At 42.9% G+C, this 22,008-nt stretch overlaps 1 protein-coding gene and 1 pseudogene across 1 annotated transcript in view; both read left to right on the top strand.

The window, feature by feature from the left end:
- The window catches only part of MYO3A (myosin IIIA), a 215,172-nt gene extending 193,164 nt beyond the window's left edge, over nucleotides 1–22,008 (top strand). Inside the window, exons 30-33 of the mRNA XM_040645303.1 lie at nucleotides 4,524–4,630; nucleotides 13,927–13,967; nucleotides 15,337–15,480; nucleotides 21,880–22,008. Coding sequence (XP_040501237.1) covers nucleotides 4,524–4,630; nucleotides 13,927–13,967; nucleotides 15,337–15,480; nucleotides 21,880–21,997 — 410 coding nt within the window. The 3' untranslated portion in view covers nucleotides 21,998–22,008. The remainder of the gene's footprint in view (nucleotides 1–4,523; nucleotides 4,631–13,926; nucleotides 13,968–15,336; nucleotides 15,481–21,879) is intronic.
- Nucleotides 7,700–8,627, top strand: LOC121106330 (annotated as a pseudogene).

Here is a 22,008-nt window from a genome sequence, read left to right on the forward strand (position 1 = left end):
TGACTTCTGGATTTGGGTTAAGACATTTGTACCCTAGATTGTTCCTGAAGTCCTCTGGGTTCTCTTTCAAGAGTTTTGTTGGTTCTTCTAGTTACACTTATCTTGAAAGCATCAGGAATTTAGTTTCCTATAAACAGTGACAATGGTGATCCAGTTAACAAAACTCACTTACCACTGTGTCTCTGAGCTAAAATGGAATCCATCTAACCACTTAGCCTCTCCAAACACCTATCACATGCAGAACAACCGTGAAAAGGCAGGAGGACATCAAAACCTAAGTCATTATCTCTACCACTCAAAAACCTATGGCTCTGCTATAAAAAAAAATCACAGGTAAAAATAGTAAGATTTTATATGTTTGGCTAGGGCTGCATAACAAAGTTCCACAGATGGTAGCTTAAACAACAGAAATTTATTTCCTCATAGTCCTGGAGACTAGAAATCTAAGGTCAAGCTGTTGGCAAGGTGGGTTTCTTCTGAGGCCGCTCTCCTTGGCTTGTAGATGGCCATCTTCTCCCTGTGTCTTTACATGGTCTTCCTTCTGTGTGAGTCTGTGTCCTAGTCTCCTCTTCTTACAAGGATACCAGTCATATTGGATTGGGACGCATCCTTGTCACCTCATTTTAAAGACCTTTTCTCCAGTCATGTTCTGAGGTACTGGGGGTTAGGTCTTCAACATGTGAATTTTGAGGGGACACCACTCATTTCAAATGATCTGTACAGCCTGTAAGTACTGTTGGTGTCCCTGAGAGGGGGATCGCTGGACAGTCAGTGAGAGCTTCGTGGAAAAGCTGGCACTGGAGACAGGCAAGGAGGCATGCTTAAGATTTCAGTGAGGCTGTAAAAAGCTTTTCTATGAGAAAATGAGAATAAGCGAAGTGATGGCTATAAACATGGTGTGTCAGGGTTCCAGTGAGGTAAGCAGACTGACCAGAGAAGATAGTTCATTTTGGGGGGTAGTGGGTGATAAAATTGGAACTGCTGAGATTATAAGTAATCTGGATTTTGGAGAAGTTTAGGCTTAATCAAAGAAGAAAAAAAAGCATCATAAATTTTTGAAAAGTGAAACTTCATAATTGAAATGATATTTAAGGGGAAAAAAAGCTGGTTTTCATTTGTGAGGTGAAGCATGAAGAGCAGATTAAGGCTCTGCTCTAATTATTAAATGAGCAGTTTAGCCCAGAGTGGTGGCAATGGTAGACAGGAAGAAATGGTGAGTGAATATTAGACATTTCAAAGTGTGTAACCAAAAATTGACAGGAGGTGATGGTTGTCTGTTGGAAATGAGCAAGAGGGATAAGGCAAAGGTGATATCAATATTTTGAGCCTGGGGTGGGGGCAGAAATAATAGGGCCATGCCATGAAGCTTGTGATATACAGAATCCTACGTGGAGAAAAAAAGTGACCACCAGTTCATTTGAGCCTCAGAGTTTGAGACGAAGTACTCAATAGGGCATAGGAAATTGGGGCAGGAGCTCTGGCGGGGTGAGAACGTCCAGCCTGAGTTGGGTATCAGGAAGCTATCGGTATAGAGTACACGGTGGGAAATGCAAGGAACGGAGAGGGGCGTGATTCAGTCCAGGAGGCAAAGGGATTATTTTACTCATCCAGCTACATTTTATTAAGCACTGACTATATGTCAAGCATGTCCTTAAGTGCCAGGAATACAAAGATAAATAAGATAAGGGATCGCCCCTCAGAAATCTCACCCTCAGTCATGAAGATCAAGGGTGGTCAATAATGTTAAATGATGAAGTCAGCCATTGAAGGACAGATAAAGGGTCTTTGTATTTGTCAATAAAGTGGTTACCCTTGACTTTCTAGAAGGCAGTTTCAATAGTTTGGGTAATAGAAATGAGATTGAATGCGGGAATATTTGATGAGACCATGGAGACAAGAGCAGGACTCTCTTTATTGTCAGAATTGGTTTTGTTTTCCACTCTCCGGGCCTTGATTCAGATTCTTCGCCACCTTCCGCTTAATTAATTTCTGTTACAATAGTAATACTCTGATATTTTAATTCAGACTTTAATGGTAAAGTCACGTTAAAATTTAGTCACAGGGCAGTTTAATGCTCCTAAAAATGTAATAACTTCATACTATACATTTCTTGCAGTTCAGATTCAAATGAATAATATAAGTGGCTACAACCAATACATTTTAAAATGATAAGACTTTGCAAGAGCCATAGAAGCTGTTTAATAATCAGCACTGAAAGAGCCGACGAGCAAGGAGAAAGAAAAACCTGAAAAAACACTATTTGCGGTGGTGGCAAGAATCCAGCTTTTACCGTTTTGCCTTGTGCTTGTGACCATCTAGGACAGGATCCGACAGGGCTCAGATGCTTCGATCCCCTCCACTCCTCTGCCTGTTCCTGTGGAGAGGAACGGAGACAGAGAACAGAAGACTAATCTCCAGAGATTGGTTGGAAAATTGCTTTCACTCTATCACTAATCTATTAACAGGGTCTCCTTAACTAAGATCTCATTTTCTTTTGTCTTATTCAAAAAAGAATGTATGATTGTTGTGGTTCTCTGTTTGTTCCATGCATTACACCTCTATAAAGTACTCCCAGCTAGCTGATCTATCTTTGTCATCCAGCAGCATCCCATAGATTTTGAACTGAATGAGCTAAATTATGTGAGAATATGAATGCCTTTGTGATCACCTTGTGGACTGGGCACGAGACTAGAAAGAGAGACATCTTCGAGTCCCTATCCTGGTTGAAACTGGTTTGCACTACCAGTCATGGTTGTTTACACATAGTAGAAATATTCACTGATTTGATTCTATTTGACTTGATGTGGTTAGTATGGTTTGGAGAACTTCAGTTTCTCTGTGTACTTCTACATCTAGATTAGGAACCATTCCTTCCCCTTTATTATACAAAATCATGATCTAGTCCTGCCTTTAAAGTCCAGCCAACAAATGGATGCTCAGATATAAGTTGAGTGTAAGTCGTTCTCCAATAAGCGTGCATACCCTACTCCCACCCTGATCCTGATGTATCCATTGAACAGACATTTCTGCACAAATGCAATCAGGGATGCAGTGGTCAAGAATCATGACAAACAGACAGAAATACTTCACAAGAGGCCCATTAGCTCTGTAAATGTAAAGCCACATGGGACGAGCACTAACGACCAAGTATGCAGAGTGTCAGAAGCTCTAATGATGTTGCTACAGCTTTGAGAACTTGGCTACATTGACAAAAAAGAGCAGAAAAAGATGACAAACTTTATGCTTTCTTTGTGAAGGTTTTTGAAGTCAGGTCTGAGGATTCTAATAGTTTGAGGTTCTACATTTAGAAGGGAGTCAAGCCTGCAAATGAGCAGTGCTCTTATTTGGGCACAACATAAGAGATGGTCCTTGAAGTAGAGACTGTGCAGGGCTTAGATGGATTTCTGTACATTGATTTTGTATCCTGAGACTTTATTGAATTTATTGAATTATCAGTTCCAGCAAGTTTTTAGTATTTTTCTGTATAGATTATCATGTCACCTGCAAAGAGTGAAAGTTTTACTTCTTCCTTGCCAATTTGGATGCCTTTTATTTCTTTTTCTTGTCTGATTGCTGTGGCTAGGACTTTCAGAACTATGCTGAATGAAAGTGGTGAGAGTGGACATCTCTGTCATGTTCCTGACCTTAGAGGAAAAGCTCTCAGTTTTTCCCCATTAAGGATGACATTAACTGTGGGTTTTTCATAAATGGCCTTTATTATGTTGAGGTATGTTCCCTGTAAACCTACTTTGTTGAGGGTTTTTATCATGAATACATATGTACTTTGTCAAACGTTCTTTCTGTATCTGTTGAAATGGTCATATGGTTCTTATCTTCCTTTTATTAATGTGATGTATCATGTTGATTGATTTGTGAATGATGAACCACCCTTGCAACCCCAGGAATAAATCCCTGGGTTGATCATGGTGAATGATATTTTTTCAATGTATTGTTGGATTCGGTTTGCTGGTATTTTGTTGACTATTTTTGCATCTATGTTCATCAGAGATAGTGGCCTGTAGTTCTTTTTACTTGTGATGTCTTTATCTGGTTTTGCTATCAGGGTAATGCTGGCCTCATAGAAAGAATTTGGGAGTTTTCCCTCCTTTTGTTGGAAGGAAGGAAGGAAGTTCCTATGTTTTGGAATAGTTTGAGAAGAATAGGTATTAACTCTTCTTTAAATGTTTGACATGATACCCCTTTTTAAGGATTTTCTGGTAGCTTCGACTCCTCTCCCCATCATCTTCTGAACTTCTATATGCTGTTTCACATTACCAAACTATGCATTTCTTTTCTTCCCCTTCTTTCCTTTCCCTTACCTCTCAAAGCCTCAGAACACCAGACAATCAGAAGGAATGTGTGGTGAGAAATATAAGGGTTGGTTGGGAACAAAAGTCTTTCCTCTTTCTCCCAGCTTGAGCCCCAGTTATATGTCTATAATTTCTTATTTACCCCAAAAGGAAGACATTGCTTGATAATAGTCTTTGTAATTGAATACTTGTTTATGATCACCTTTCTTGTAGGTATCTCTAAAGAAGAAGAGCCAAAAATATTGAGACCCCCAAGACGGCCCCGGAAACCCAAAACATTAAATAACCCTGAGGACTCCACATACTATTATCTGCTACATGTAAGTGGCTCACTCTTACTATCAGATGGGAGCCATAGCACCCACTAACGCCCCTCTTCCTTCTGGTCCAAGCTTCTCCCACAGTCCTGTAAACTCCCTGTCCTCCAGCAGTCTTCTCGGCTGGTCCATTCATTGAGCTGAGATGCAAATACCAACCCAGAAAGACAAGTACATCATAAGAGGAGCTCTCCAGAGAGGGACCTCAGGTCAAAGGGTGAGTTTAAGGAAAAGAAGAAAGGGAAAGAGGAAGAAGGAGACATTTACTTGAGCACCTTTTAAATTCCAGGCGCAGAGGGAGGGGTATTCATATACACTGTGACATTTAATCCTGTGAATAGCCCTTAAGGTGGTGTCCTCCTCTCACTGGTCAGGACTCAGACCCAGATAGGCACTCCAGAGCTGCCGGGGTCATTAGCTGCAGTCAGGTCTTCTGACTGCACAGCTCCTGCTTACTCTCCTTGTGCAACCCGCCAGGCTGCCCTTCCTCTCCTGTTCCTGCTCTCCATGAATGCCACCATCTACCACTGGTGACCTGGACCAAGAACATGGGAGTCATCCTGGATCTTGCCTTCTCTCTCATTCCTGACATCCAATCTGTCGCCTAAACCATGGTCTTTCCTGGCCAAGGCTCACTCCCATTCATGCCCTGCCTCTATCCCACGGGCAACACTCTACTTCAGACCATCATCATTCCCCACCTAGAATATTCCAAGCTTCCAATCGTGGCATCTCCAGCCCCTACCAGAATGTTTCTCTAGACCATCTTTTGAGTGTGTTCCTCCCTCGATGATCCCTCTGAGAGCTCAGCAGTTCCTTTATCATGAAGTCCAGATGCTACAGAAGCCCTCTTCATTGGCCCCGGGATTACACTTCAGCCCCCTCTCCAGGCCCCTATGTCCACTAGCCATGGCTAACTGCTTGAAACCCTGCCAGCCAGTGCCCTTCTCTCACATTTCTTAGTCCTTTGCACCTGCTGGTCCTTCCCTCTGCAATGCTTATCCCCTCTTCCACTCCCACCGCCACAGGGAGAGAGCAAGGATCCTCCACACCCAGAGAGTGCTGCCCATCTGTTGGAATTTTTTCCAGCTTCTGGGCACAAAATGGAGCTGCCATTTGACTTCCAACTCAGTCTCCTAGTCCTCCCTTCTCTGTGTGGGTTTCTCTCCAGTGTCTTTGGAAGTCTCTTCTCCACCTTGGTCTTGCCTAGTGTTCAATCTTAGGTTCTCTTCTCCTCTCATTACCTTTGGACAATCTCATGACCTCAGTTACTACCGATTCCCGAATCTTTACCTCTGGCTAGATCTCTCTCAAGCTCCACACTCAGATCTCAAACTGGCTGTTTGTTTTACATACTGTACATTGATGCACGTAGGCATACACACACACACACACACACGCACACACACACACACACAGCTTTATTGAGATATGTCACATACCATACAATTCACCCACATAAAATATACAACTAAATGGTTTTCATTATATTTGGAGTTGTACAACCATCACCATAATCAATTTTAGAACATTTTCATCACCCCAGAAAGAAACTCCGTGCCCATTAACAGTCATTCCCCATCTCCTCCCTCCAACCCTAGGCCACCACTCATCTATTTTCTGTTTGCCTGTTCTGAACATGTCATATAAATAGAAATGCTGACACATGGTCCTTGTGAATGAATAACCAACTCTTTTTACAAACCAGTAATCAGAATATTATTCTGACTCCTCCCCCTTTCTCATCTTCCATATCCAGAAACCTACCTCTTAAATATCTCCTAAATTTCTGTTTCTCTCCACATCATGTGCCCACAGCCTCCACCAGGCCAGCATTTCCACCTGATATTTCTCCATCTATCCCCCCCTCTTACTGTTCTCTTGTTTTGCTCCCCTTCTCATTAACACAGCTTTCACACTGTAGCTAGAGTTGTGTTTCTAAAATTAACATCTGGTTGCACTACCCCTCTGATGGAAAACCTTGTCATTACCTCCTAGTGTCCTATGATAGAAGGGCTGGTCAACATCAGGGCCTTGCTTACCTTTCCAACCTCAGATCCTGACATTCATTCACCCCTTTTTACTCTCCTCTCCAGCCATTCCCTCTCATTAGCCTGTACCTGGTCTTCACGTTGTCTGTAAGCATTTGTCCCTTGACCTGTTCTGTCCTCAGCCCAGAACCCACTTCCTTTTTCTATTCTCATCTTGTGGGGACAAATTAACCCCCGCCTCGATGTCTTTTTCTTCAGGAAGCCTTCCTGATATTCCCAAATCCCAAAGGGGCTCTTCCTGTATCCTCCCTATGCAGTCCAACGTCCATGTCACCATGCTGTATTCCGCCAAAGAGTGACCGAGGTGGTTTCCATGGGGCCAGGGTGTTTCCCTGGTGCATTTAGCCTGACGGTGTGCAATAAATATTTGTGGTACAAAGAAGCCCAGTGAAATGTGAGCGAAATACAACTAGAAGTAAATCAAGGAAGCAAAAATTCCAGATAGCTCCATTTGACTATTTATAAAAATCTTGATAACAGACTTTTTTCTACACTGCCCACCCCAAAAGGAAGCACCTAGCCTGACATTTGTTTATGTAGTTAAATAGAAAGAAGAGCAGAGAACAAGATTAGAAATTACCAGACGTTCCCTATTAACCCTGAATATAAGTGGTAAATGATGCTCAGTGACCTTTATTAACTGCAGCTGAAATGACCATTGACCGTGAGGGCTTCAGCAACAGGTGCCACTCTGGATATGAGAATTTATAAGAGCTTGAAATAAGGCGCAGTGTCTGTTACTGACAACCGTCCTCTCAGCGGGAATCGTGTGGCAGATCCTGACCCTCACAAATGAGTCCCTGCCCTCAAGACGTTGACTTTGCCTTCATACTGTTCTTTTTTAAAGGAATGGAAAGGGTTTAATACTCTTAAACTGTTAATGACCGGAATCCTTTTTATAACCCTAAGTCTTGAAATCTGTGGCTTTGGTGAAAAACAAAGCACAGAAACCCGGAATATTCGTATAAGTGACAACATACCATGTGTTCTTATTCATCTGGCCCTTACCCAAATTTGGGGCATGACGCGTAGTGGAATCTAGAGCTCTGAAGGGACCCATGTCCTTTCATCAGGAAAACACTTTCTGGAATTTGAGCTTGGCTGTTGTTGCACAGAAGTGGGCACCAGTAGGCGGAGTGGGGTTCGGCCGGGCAAGGGGGAGACGGAGGTAGTGGCAGCCACTCCTGCGCTGTCTCGACCTCCTACCAGTACAGGTGCGTCGAACGCAACCAGGAGGCTGAGGACCTGTACCGAGACGATAACCATCTGCAAATCCTGCCATAAAACCTGTAGACAGATGTATCCAGTACAATTCTGTTACCATCTTGATTAATGCTATTTTATGCAAAGCCCAGGCCTTACAGGCATCTTCTTTTCAGTACTAAAATAAACATGCAGGGAAAACTCTGCACATTTTGTTTGCTTTGTGAAGCATTCCTAAGGTGGCGGCGGCTTCAAGGTTCAAACCAGAACATGATCCTGACAACTTCATCAGATATACCAAGGAGTGGGATGTCTCCAGAATGTTTGCAATTACTTCTCTAGAACAAACTGCCTTCTTTATTGGCATTTTTACTTTCCTGTGGGTAGAATGACTGACAACAGCAGGAAAAAAAAAAAACCCTCAACTTCATTTTGCCACTGAAAGCATTATTATTATCTAGGTATGGAAAACTCTTGCTGATTCCAGCTGTCATTTGGGAACATGACAACACCCTCCTGTGCCTCAGACTCATTAAAGTATTTGTCCTTACATCAAATTTTCAGGCAATTAGAGTGACCCTGAATATCAATGGAAAGCCCCCCTTTTGGCCAGCTTGCATGGCTTACTGATGGAAAGTGCCATGGTCCACTTCTTCCAGAGGATGGAATGGGATGTAGGAAGTGATTGTGCATCTGTGAATCTCAAGACTTTGGAAGAGTTGTATTCTTTATTGTCTGTGGCGTGACCAACAGCATCCAGAAAAAGAGAAGACTAAAACAAAAACCAGGCACCTCATTTCTGTTGAGCAAAATGAAGCAAAGATTTGGATACAGTTCCTGAAAAAGAAAGCAATGGTTATAGCACTAGAAACCCCCCAAAACTGCCATGCCTCACCCCCTCCTCATATAAGAAACAACCAAACCACATAGCGATACCCACGGACATAAGGAATGTTGCTACAGGTAACGAGGTATACAACAAGTGAAGATTTATGCATTATAGTCAACTTCTGGTAAAGCATTGGAATTGAAAGAGGAACATGAATTCATGATTCACACGTAGTAAAAGATCTGTGGTTCAAAAAAAAAAAAAAACACCAAAAAAGCCACTTTCTGTAATTTTAAATGGTTTTCATGAAACGCTTTCTTTTTTTTTTTTTTTTTAATAATGATTTTTTATTATATTATGTTAGTCACCATACAGTACATCCCCGGTTTTCGATGTAAGGCTCGATGATTCATTAGTTGTGTATAACACCCAGTGCACCATGCAATATGTGCCCTCCTTACTACCCATCACCGGTCTATCCCATTCCCCGACCCCCTCCCCTCTGAGGCCCTCAGTTTGTTTCTCATAGTCCATAGTCTCTCATGTTTCATTCCCCCTTCTGTTTACTCCCCCTTTCTTTATCCCTTTCTTCCCCTACTGATCATTCTAGTTCTTATGTTCCATAGATGAGAGAAATCATATGATAGTTGTCTTTCTCTGTTTGACTTATTTCACTAAGCATTATCTCCTCCAGTGCCGTCCATGTTGTAGCAAATGTTGAGAACTCATTCTTTCTGATTGCTGAGTAATATTCCATTGTATATATGGACCACAACTTCTTAATCCAGTCATCTGTTGCAGGGCATCTCGGCTCCTTCCATGATTTAGCTGTTGTGGACATTGCTGCTATGAACATTGGGGTGCATATGGCCCTTCTCTTCACTACGTCTGTATCTTTGGGGTAAACACCCAGTAGTGCAATGGCTGGATCATAGGGTAGTTCAATTTTTAACTTTTTAAGGGACCTCCACACTGTTTTCCAGAGTGGCTGTACCAACTTGCATTCCCACCAACAATGTAGGAGGGATCCCCTTTCTCCACATCCTCTCCAACAATTGTTTCATGAAACGCTTTCTAAAATGTACCACACGCTGTAAACCTTTTCTTGATGACCCGAGGCTACTGAGGAAAGCGGTTGTATTTATTGAGGTTGACGAGGTAGCGCACCATCTCCCTGTATTTGCCCGGCCCGGCTTCATGTTCTTCAGAGCACATATGGATATACGTGTTCTTCTCTCCTGTCTGCCTCTCCCCTGCAGACCACACGCTCTGTGAAGGCGGGGACTCACTGGCTGTTACAGCCCCTCTCCTGCCCTGCAGTGCTCCCTCCCGGGCTGCTGAGCCCTGGGGGTGATGCCCCGCCCCTCCCCACACAAGCAGCTCTGCACCCAGTTGCTTTACCTGTTCCCGTAGTTCTTGTTTCTCCTTGGATATCCCTTCTTTCCGTGGTCAGTCTGACCCCCTGAAATCAATACCAGCTCTCTCCTATGATGTGATGCTCTTAATCTCTCACATCTAGGAAATGTTGCTATTTTGTTAAAGATTGAGTGAGTGAGTGATTTTAGAGAGAGTGCGTGAGCAGGGAGAGGAGGAGAGGGGTAGAGAGAGAGACAAACTCCCTGTGACTGGGGAGCCCCACGCAGAGCTCGATATCTGGACCCTGAGATCATGACCCGAGCCAAAATCAAGAGTTGATGCTTGGGGCACCTGGGTGGCACAGCGGTTAAGCGTCTGCCTTCGGCTCAGGGCGTGATCCCGCATTATGGGATCGAGCCCCACATCAGGCTCCTCCGCTATGAGCCTGCTTCTTCCTCTCCCACTCCCCCTGCTTGTGTTCCCTCTCTCGCTGCCTGTCTCTGTCTCTGTCAAATAAATAAATAAAATCTTTAAAAAAAAAAAAAATAAGAGTTGATGCTTAACTGACTGAGCCACCCAGGCACCCCTGAGACACTGCTATTTTTGTGTCCAAAATCAGAGTGAGCTGAGCCTAAGAAGTGTGTGTAAGGAGCCTAAGGAGGACGTGAGCTGGGCACACACACCCTGTTGTTTCGGCGTGCGGTGGCCACTCGGGTACTCAGCTGTGCAGCCATCAGCAAAAGTGATGGGTCCACAGTTTCCTCCAAAACCGAGTAACTAAACACAGTCACTTCAAAGGACCTTCCAGTACCTTCCTTAAACTAGTAGGCAGGTAGAAGGAGTAGGTAGTTTGGCCACTGGGATGTGTTTTCTTCTTCTTCTTCTATGTTTTGGCTGCCTCCTTCACCTTGTGAAGCCCTCTAATGAAGTGTTAACACATTTTCAAAAGGAATGTAAGATTGTGTCCCCCATAATGTAACAGATGTGAATTTTAAAGTTCTGGGGAGGGGTTGTAGTGTAGCTGGCTGAGGAACAGATTTTTGAGAGTCCTCTGGGCAAAGACCTCCCTCTTCCAAAGGCCTCCTCAAGAAATACCTGCCATGGGGGGGGGCCCCTGGGTGGCTCAGTCGTTAAGCGTCTGCCTTTAGCTCAGGGCGTGATCCCGGGGTCCTGGGATCGAGCCCCACATCAGGCTCCTCTGCCGCGAGCCTGCTTCTTCCTCTCCCACTCCTCCTGCCTGTGTTCCCTCTCTCGCTGGTTGTCTCTCTCTGTGTCAAATGAATAAATAAAATCTTTAAAAAAAAAAAAAACCTGCCATGAGAGACTATGGACTCTGGGAAACAAACTGAGGACTTCAGAGGGGAGGGGAGTGGGGGATTGGGATAGGCTGATGATGGGTAGTAAGGAGGGCACGTATTGCATGGTGCACTGGGTGTTATATGCAAGTAATGAATCATGGAACTTTACATCGAAAACTAGGGATGTACTGTATGGTGACTAACATAATATAATAAAAATAAATAAATAACAAAAACAAAAGAAATACCTGCCCCAGAACATCTCCTCCTTACGCCATCTTTCTCTCCTTCTAGCTCTCTTCTTTACTCTAGCTCTACAAGAAACTGCCACTGGACATTTCCTTCTTTCTTTTAAGATTTCAAGTTAGTGATTTGTCATTTCAGAACTATCACTGGAAACATTGTTTGTTTTAAATAAGTCACTAATATAAAGCCCCAGGTGATAAAATTAGTATTAAATCCTCTCCCTTGAGGGATGATGTGCTTCCATCTTCATGATGAAGAATGCAGTTTCGTGCTTCCCTTTTGGCCCCAGCTGCCAGGACACTGAGGGACAAACATAAAGCTCCATCCTAACACTTTCGCCCTCTTTGTTCATTATTTACAACTTCTACTTTATTACCTTGCTTGTGTAATTGCTTCCATGATAAACCACCTTAAATAATTTTTGGGAAAATATATTATCAAGTGATATTTCACTAGAATATTCTAGCACGGGCAAGAGTGAAATAAGCGTAAGCCTGGACAGTATTCCCTCTTCCAAGAATTCCTGTAACTGAGAACCAAATTACATACACTGCCTCCCAGAGGAAAATGCTGACCCGAACACAAAGGTCGTCACCAGCTTCAGAATTCAAGGGCAGAAGCTGATCTGATTCGTGGTGGTGTAAAGGGGATCTCTGTCACTCCTAATGCCATCATTTAAGCACAACTGTGGATTATCGAAAATGGTTACCAAGAACAAGAGACATTTTTTCAGATAATGGATCAAGGAGGCAGGACCTTGTCATATTAAAGCAACAACAACCACAACAAACACCACCTGGGTGCAGGGATCATTCACTAGACTGCTAGGGGCCAGGCTACCTATGGTGGCAATACAATTAATTATTTGTGAGCACCTCCTGGCCCAGGGCATCTGATCAAGAATGTAATAGGATGGTGTCCTGCCCCTTACATGGTTACTTCTTGAATGGTCCACTCCCAGACCTGACAATTTAAGCATTCCCTTCTACCTCCTCCACCCACTAAAATACCAACCGATAAGAAGCGATGAAACTTTGAACTATTTGACTTGTCCGACAGCTTAGTGTATTACAAATGATAAATCATGAGAAAAAATGATTTGGTATGCCACAAAATGCTGGGGACAACCTTCAATATTTACAAACCATTATTAGTTGCCACTTATATTGTTTTGCACCAAGTTGCACTTGGTGCAACTTGATCTCTGCATTAGAGTTCCCACGATTACAGTATCTTTAGCTTGTTCAAGGGGAGTGTGCTATTTGTTCTCTCGGCCTAAAAGATAGGCTCTTGCAACATGAAAATAGGCGAGTTCAAATACCTTGCACCTGCACACATAGGGAAACACATCACTAGTGTTACAATACAAAAGATGATATTGCTTTGTATGTAAGGTAAAATGAAGTACCATTTCATTAGTGTTCAGGTTGAAGAATTGATTAAAATGTATCTAATTATGGGCGCCTGGGTGGCTCAGTCGTTAAGCGTCTGCCTTTGGCTCAGGGCGTGATCCCAGAGTTTTGGGATCGAGTCCCGCGTCAGGCTCCTCCAAGGGAAGCCTGCTTCTTCCTTTCCCACTCCCCCTGCTTGTGTTCCCTCTCTCGCTGGCTCTCTCTCTGCCAAATAAATAAATAAAACCTTAAAATAAAATAAAATATATCTAATTAAATCCAGACTTAAAAATTCTGATTTGTGCCTTGATATATCAAGTTCTCAACTGGGAAAAGATTTTGCAAATGAACACATGTATCATCTATGCTGTTACTTTTGTGCCATAAATGGGCTCCTGTAGGTTCGTGAAGTCACACTTCCTTTCTTTTGGGGACTGTTACACCTGCCTTCACTGTCCACCCATCTGCTTTGCCAGCAGACAAAGATGACATATAAGCAAGACATCATAGGAGCCTAATCAACCTGCCTAACTCACAGCTGCGTGTGTGATAGAGAGACGGGTTTTCCGGGAATTCTGACATATGTTTTCTCATTTGTAGGTAGATGGACCTTAGGTAATCTTGTATATACTGGTCACTATGTGGTAAACTCTTTTTTTTTGGTATGGAATGCAAAGAGTAATTATAGTCCAGGCCTGGTAGAAAAATAATCACAAATTCATAATTAGCAAATTTTGAGTGAATTATATTTCATTAGATTTTTAAAACATTGTGTCCACTTGCTTATTTCTAAGTTGGCTTTATAGGAACAAGTGTATTTATATATTAAGATTATAGTAAATATATCAATTATTTTCTTTTAATCAATTGCATTATTTTAATCATAATATTATATTGATTTTTAATTTTTTTCTGTTCCCTTTAGAAGTCAATCCAAGAAGAAAAACGAAGACCAAGAAAAGATAGGTAAATTATTATTTCTAGATTTCAGTGTCATCTTATCAAACCAAAATATAATTCCAAATGGTCAAATTATGACTGAAAATCACCTTTTAAAAAAAAATCACCTGTTTTATGTGGATAGATTTGGAGAGTAGCATTCTCTCAATACATTTATTTATATTGTAAATATATGCTTTATATGTAATTTAGAAGATCATCTTGCCTATTGGAACTATATTGAGCTAGCCCAGTACGAGGAACACATTAAGAACTCAAATAGTTCATGAATGAATTATATTGTCCCAATACAGAATTTGCTTTTCTTTGTCCATTGATATGGTTTTGATCGGACAATTTGAGCATGCTTGTGTCCATGAACTTTCTTTCCCCCGACTCCTTTGTTTTCTGTTCTTCAACACGTGCTAAATCTCACTCCTTATAATGTTTATGGATTTGTCAGGAAATAAGGTTTGTGTCACCTGCAGGTGTGGCAACCTAGATTCACACTAGTCCCCTTTGCCTGTAACATTTCAGCACACCAGTACTTTTCCTATTTTAACGTTAAACCACTATTGCAATTAACTGATTTCCACATTCGAGGGTTCTTCTATTAAGCACCAGTGGACACTGAGCTCTTGACTGATGTATCAGCAGCATTCTGAAAGGTCATTTGTAAATTGGTATCTGTAACTCGCAAAGCACTTTTCCCCAGAAACACAGTAACCCTTGGTCGTCTTCCAGACCTCCCCCTGTTTACCTCCTATGAAGTCCCATCGCACTACAGGTCCTGAGCACCCCAAGAACCCAGAACTACAGTGAGTAAATCCAAGAATGAAGATGGTCACAGACGCACCCCTGTGCGTATGTCATGTGCAGGAATTAAAATTTAGCACAGGCATTAGCCCACTAAAGACCACCCATAGGAGAGGACAGAGGCTAACCTATGAAGGCAGTGAGGTAAGATCATGAAATATTGTGTGCACCAGTGTACTTCACCGATGGCTGAGAAAACGGAAAAATGCTATGTGTCGGCACATAAAGTGCAGCTTTTCTCACACTGGCCCAGGGCTCAGTTGTGAACCCTGTCCTAGACTGGCCGGATGGGAACTTCGTAATCCCTGGCTCTCTAGCAACTAGTTTGATGCCAAGATGAATGAGATGAAGCCAGGAAATCTGCTCCAGCAGCTGATCTCTCTTACAGGGAAGAGATGAGGGTTTTGTGCTTCTTTTTAACTTAAATATACTGTTTCATGCATCCCAAGACTCCTCCTGTTTCTATTGACATGTATGTGTTACTCCTAAATTATATGAGATAAAAGAAGAAAACCAGTCTCCTGTAAGTTTGAGTAGAAAAGTAGATTGAAACGATGATTTTTTGTGTGTTTGTTTACAGTCAGGGAAAATTATTAGACCTGGAAGATTTCTATTATAAGGAATTTTTGCCCAGTCGTTCTGGACCAAAGGAACATAAGCCTAGTTTAAGAGAAGGAAGACAACAGGGAGAACACCAGCATCGATGTTTTAATGCTGACAAAAGGTAATAAACTACCTCGTAAAGAACAGCATTTTCCACGTTTTACTCCCAATTCCATTTCTAAAGCACTGTCATTGTGTTTGGACTATAACAAAATATTGTCACTGAATATTGCCTCTTAAGATTGGTGTGTTGTTTAAAAGTAACCTCAAGGTAGGGTATTCAGACAACCCAGTTTTATTTATTTTTTAATTTTTTTAAAGATTTTATTTATTTATTTGACAGAGAAAGACAGCCAGCAAGAGAGGGAACACAAGCAGGGGGAGTGGGAGAGGAAGAAGCAGGCTCATAGCGGAGGAGCCTGATGTGGGGCTCGATCCCAGAATGCCGGGATCACGCCCTGAGCCGAAGGCAGACGCTTAACCGCTGTGCCACCCAGGCGCCCCAGACAACCCAGTTTATACCTGTTTTCTTGGTGTCATTGTTAATAGCACACTCTTTTTAAAAGTAGCTCACTTTGGGGTCGCCTCAGTTGGTTAAGCATCTGACTCTTGGTTTCGGCTGAGGTCATTATCTCATGGGTTGTGATATCAAGTCCCCCACGCAGCCCCATCCCACCTTGGCGGGCTTTGCACTCAGCTGGGAGTCTGCCTGAAGATTTTCTCCCTCTGCCCCTCGCCCCACTTGGTGTGTGTGCCCGCACTCTATCTCTCTCTGTCTCTCTCAAATAAATATTTTTAAAAAATTTTTTTAAAGTTTAAAAAGTACCTCACTTTGGGGCGCCTGGGTGGCACAGTGGTTAAGCGTCTGCCTTTGGCTCAGGGCGTGATCCCGGCGTTATGGGATCGAGCCCCATATCAGACTCCTCCGCTATGAGCCTGCTTCTTCCTCTCCCACTCCCCCTGCTTGTGTTCCCTCTCTTGCTGGCTGTCTCTATCTCTGTCTAATAAATTTTTAAAAAAAATTAAAAAAAAAAGTACCTCACTTAGGATGATAAATTATATGGTCATGCTACTTACAAGCAATAATTGAATTATCTGGATACATCCAAAATCTGTGTTTAAGTTCTAACCAATGTAATCTTAAACACTTATTGGCTTCTCAGTTATGCTGTGTAATTTCTCAGAATCCATGATGTCAGACCAAAATAATATCCAAAAGAAAGATTCATACAGAAATATGTGGGGTTTTTTAAAGATTTTATTTATTTGAGAGAGAGAAAGAGCAGTGGGGAGGGGCAGAGGGAGAGAGAGAGTGAAGCAGACTCCTGCTGAGCTGAGCAGGGAGCCCCATGCGGGGCTGGATCCCAGGACCCAGAGATCATGACCTTAACCGACTGAGCCCCCCAGATGCCCTGAAATATGTGTTTTGGATTTGATTTCTCAGTTCGCCACTAACTTTGCTTGACACTAAGTATCTTAAACCATTTGTAGCTTATTTATTACTTTGGGAATTTCTTCCCCCAAAAAAAGTCTTTGTGAAGTTTTGAAATTGAGGGCACATTGTAAAATGGAAACATGGTATACAAGAAATGGAAGTAACGACAGGCAATGGAAAGCTGTTCTTCCAAAATCCTAAGTGAACGTCCTGTCAACCTCAGGCACTCACAACCCTCACCATCTCTTACACAGGAGGACCTGGTGGTTAAGAGAAAAGGTTTTAGAGTCAGTCAGTCTTAGATTTGGATCCTGATTCTGCCACTTGGTAGTTGAGGGACCTTACTCATGTTACCAGACCTCACTAAGCTTGTTTCCACACCTGGAAAAGGTTTCATTAATAACTGCCTCACCACGTTGTCATCCAGATGAAGTGAAACGACGTATGTGAAACAGATGTGGCCTGGGGGAGAGGTTCCATAGATGGTGGCTCTTTTCATCTTTGCTTTTCCAGAATCTACTTGATTTCTGTCCCTTGTCTCCAAAAGTAGATGTGTTTCTTCCATCTGGAGATCAAGAACTTTAACATATTGGTGGAGCATAGAGTCTAGTCTAGTCACAGGGTTCTACACAGGAGAATAACAAGTGTCCAGAAAGATTAAGTGACTTGCCCCAAGTTCCACATTGAGCTTCCTGCTCAAATTGCTTTCCACTGACTTACCTGCTTCCATTTTAACAATCCAAACTGCCTCCTTTCTAGTATATTCATTCTCCCCTCCCGCCAACCACAGACACACATCTGCTGTAAAAGCATTATATCCCTGAAATACTGCCTGGGGTTTCAGCGGTGTCTGTGGACGTGTAGTTAGTATTCACTAGAATGAGAATGCTAGAAGCTAGCATTGGCTGGGGCTTCCTTTGGGCTGAGCGCTATGCTGTTCACCCATTTTATCCTCACAGCAATCTTGTGAAGCAGTTCCTCTTATAGCCCTATTTTATAGACCAGGAGCCTAAGTCTACAACGTTTAATGACTGCAAAGTCCCCCAGATAAGAAGTGAGGGAGGCAGAATGCGAACACAGACTTTTTTGAGTTTAGAGTCAACAACTTGAACCACTGCTCTATATTACCTCCCCATTCAATGCCCTATGCTGGGTGCTTGAGGAAGGGGTGGACACAACACACGGTGTCGTCCTTATCGCCAAGGAGCTGACTCTAGAGTGAAAGTAAATGATCGAAGAAAGCTAAACAAAGTAACTCCAAGAGGGGAGTTTTCTAAGCTAAGGAAGACTAAAGAGACAAAGCTACAAATGTCCTAAGTAAAGCTTGATGGGATCCTGTATTTGAAATAGAAAACAATTGAAGTAATGAGCGCTCATTGTTGTATGCAAGTGATGAATCACTGAATTCTACCTCTAAAACAAATAAATAAATAAATAGAAAACAGAAAAACAGCTCTATAAGACATTTGGGGACAGTTAGAGAAACTTCGCATCAAACTGTATGTTGAAAGATATTATTGCAGAAAGATATATATAATTATTATATACATTAACTTATTATATGACAAATATATATCTTATATACTACATATAAATAAGTATATTACTTTATATATTTATACATAAACATATTATTCTGATAGTATTTTACATATCATATATTTAATATATGCACACACATACACCCCAACTACTAATGTCACCCAGGAAGGTGTGAGTAGGTCTGGGAATCAGGGACCACAGCAGTGATGAAGTTGAGTGTCTCATGAATTTTAACTAAGTAAAAGCAGTTGCAGGTAGTGATTAGAGAATGTCATTAGATGACAAGAGAACCGATGTCCCTTCATCTCGTAAGGTGGGTCTTGGTGGACTCTCTCTTGAGCAATATTGAGAGAGGTGGGGTTTTTAAGGCATAGCCAGGTGCTAATTATAACAAGGAGATACAGGGAGGATGGTAAGGGAAAAAAAAAAATAAAATGGAACAAGAGTGCCTTGGTTAAGGGATAGGAAACTCACGAAGGAAGCATCAGCAGAAAAAAGACGAAGGGGATACGATGGGGAAAGTATGAGATTTGAGTGGTGTGGACGTGGATTTGAAGCCTCACTCTGTTCCTCACTTGCTCCATCAAGTAGAACCAGTCTGGTTCCTCCTCTGCAGATCGAAGCTAAGGAGAACCTCAGGTCTTACCATGCTGTCCTTAGAATTCGAGATAATGTGTGTGTTGTACCTGGCAGATGGTTGATACTCCATATTCTCATAACGAAATGAGCTGAATGGGTATGAGAATTCAAGTCACTTAATCAGAAGACGATGACCATCTGCCCCGTAGATGCCCATGATGATGCTACCCACAGACCTTCCCTATCAAGTATCCACTGAGCTCAAGATGCCCTAAAGACCTTCCCAATGGTGTCTTCTTTTTTTAATTCTCTATTCAGAATGGACCAGAATAGGGGCACATTCATCTGCAAGCAAAACTCTAGCCCTCTCCATTCATTATTATTTTCACTGCTTTGCATATACCTTCAGTGACCCTGCCCTTTTCTCCCTCAGTTACAGTCAACTGGCAAGCCCCATTGCTGGATAACCCCGGCTTTCTACCAAATCCATACCTGCACCTACAGAGCTATATGTGACTAGAGAAGAAAACAACCAAATCTCACTCAAGATATATGAGCACACACCTGAGGCAGGCCCTTCGAGTTATTTTGCTATACTATATTTCCCCCAAATTCCACTGTCCCACTTTCCCAGTCCATTCTTTCAGACCCCTTCCTCTTGTCAAACCTTCAAAACCTCCCTGCTTTCACCTTCTTTCCTATTTTACTGAGAAAATAATAGAGAACAGACACACACCACCACTGCCAAATCTACCACTTACCCATATGCTTCCCTCAGTTTACTACAGATGACTGTCGTCCCAGCTAAGGCCAGACCTTCCTGTGGTGCACTGAATCTGGGTCCTTCCACCTGCTCAAGAACATTGTTCTGCAGTTATCCCCTCCCTCTTTTACATCTTGAATGTCCAAATTACTGCATAATTTCCGACAATCTGTGAACGTGATGCAATTGGACCCATCATAAAAAACACCCTTGACTCAACCCCCCTTCCAAACCCCGTGTTCCTGCTCTTCTTGCTAGCTAAAGAGAGTTACATGAGGGCGATCCTTCCTTCTCAGTGTTTTTGCTTCCTGTTCTCTCATGGGCCACTGCACTCAGGATTCCATCCCCACCATGTCACTGAAACTGCCCCTACCAAGGTCACAAATGACTTCAATTCTGCCATATCCCATGATCTAGTCTCAATCCTCATATTGTCTTATCATTTTCTTCATTGGCCTCCAGGACAGTACTTCCCTTGATTTGCTTCTGACCTCGCTGGCTGCTCTTTCTCATTCTCCTTTGCTGATACGTCCTCATGTCACAGCCCTCTTTAACCTTGGAGTGCCCAGTCGTTTGGTTTATCAACACATACTCTCATGCCCTTAAATATCATCTGTCTACTTAAAATTCTGAAACTGAAATCTCTAGCCTAGATTAGGATTTATATATCCAACTGCCTATTCATTATCTCCTCTTGAATATCTAATAAATATCTCAAACTTTGCAAAACCAAAACCAAAATATTTATCCCCCTTTCCCCCCAAAAAATACTCTTCCTCTAACCTTCCCCATCTCGTTAAATGGCAACTTCATCCTTCCAGTTGTTTAAGCCAAAAACCTTGGAGACCTTCTTGATTCCTTTCATTTACACCCCACATCCAGTGTATCAGCAGACTCTTTCAGTTCTGCCTTCAAGTATGACCAAAACCTTATCAGTTCTTTCCTCTTCTTTAAGCCGCATCCAAGCCACTATCAGCCTGGCTGGGACTCTTGCAGTATCTCCTAACAGACCTCCTTAGTTTACTTACTTTAGCAGCCAGATTCTTTTATGAACTATTCCTCCACTCATGTCCCTCCAATGTCTGTCCAGCTCTAAGTAAAATTCAAATCCTTGCCATGTTCCCAAAGCACTGTTATCTGCCACATTATCCCTTCATTTCTCCTGCTCTCAATCCTTGCTATTCTCCCCCTTGCTCACTTCATTCAAGCCACAATGGCCTCCTTGCTCTTCCATGAAGACAATACACATGCTGTAGTCTTGGGGCCTTTACACTGGTTGACCCATCATCCTGGAATGACTGCTCTTCCCAAAGAGATCTGCCTGGCTCACCCCTCCTCTTCCCTTCAGGTCTCTTCTTAAATGTCACCTTATCAGAGAGGCCTTTCCTGGTCACCCTCACTGAAAGTGCTTGTACACGCGCGCACACACACACACACACACCCATCAGCCTTATCTCATTCGCCTGCCTTACTCTTCTGCATAGCACCTCACCACCTGGCATATTAAGGTTGTCTGGTCCTCTCCCACACTAGATCAAACTCCATGAGTGTGGGGACTTACGTTTACCCTTAGCTGTGCTGACAGCTAATACTTAGTAGGGAGCACATACGTAAATTAATGTATCTTTGTAGCTGCATTAGGGAGCACCTTTCTTCCCCAGGCAAGCCGCAGAATCTAAAGGTAAGGTTGGTAGATTTTCCCTGCGGTAGGTTCAGGAAAGGTGGCCCAACAGCCTCCTTCAAAGAACAGACTGGGCCCACAGCTACCCGTGGTTGATCGAATTTGGGAGGAGTGCTTCGGAGAAACATTTGAGCAGTTTTAAAACGCAAAACGATGGTCGTCTATTTAGGCGCTTTGAATTTTCCTGCTTGACCAAAATGTGTTAAAAAAAATTAAGGTACTAAAATAAATATTTGTTTATTGGTTGTGAGTTCTTGCAAACCGGGGGAAGCTCACCTCTCTCAACTACCCCTTCTGACGCCTTGCTTAGCTGTCATCCGAAGACAAAGTCACCAGGTTCCCCCGCCTGCTTGGGGAAAATTGAAAACCTGCTGAGAAAATTATGCAGCTGTTTTGAATGTGCGGCTCTTAAACGACTGCAGTTGGTGGGAGGTGTGAGGACTAGAATCGCCTCTCTGGGTGGGCGGGGCGCCGCTGCCGCGCTCGCGCCGCTGACTCTCGGGCCCTGGTCTCGATGCAGGTGCTGGGCGGAGGAGAACCAGGAGCGGGAGGAAAAGGACTCCGCGGCCAACCCCTACGACTACCGGAGGCTCCTGCGCAAGACTTCCCAGCGGCAGCGCCTTGTGCAGCAGGTGTAGCCCGGCTGTTC

Source organism: Ursus maritimus, unplaced genomic scaffold, assembly GCF_017311325.1.
Source record: "Ursus maritimus isolate PB19 unplaced genomic scaffold, ASM1731132v1 scaffold_31, whole genome shotgun sequence".
Classification (NCBI taxonomy): domain Eukaryota; kingdom Metazoa; phylum Chordata; class Mammalia; order Carnivora; family Ursidae; genus Ursus; species Ursus maritimus.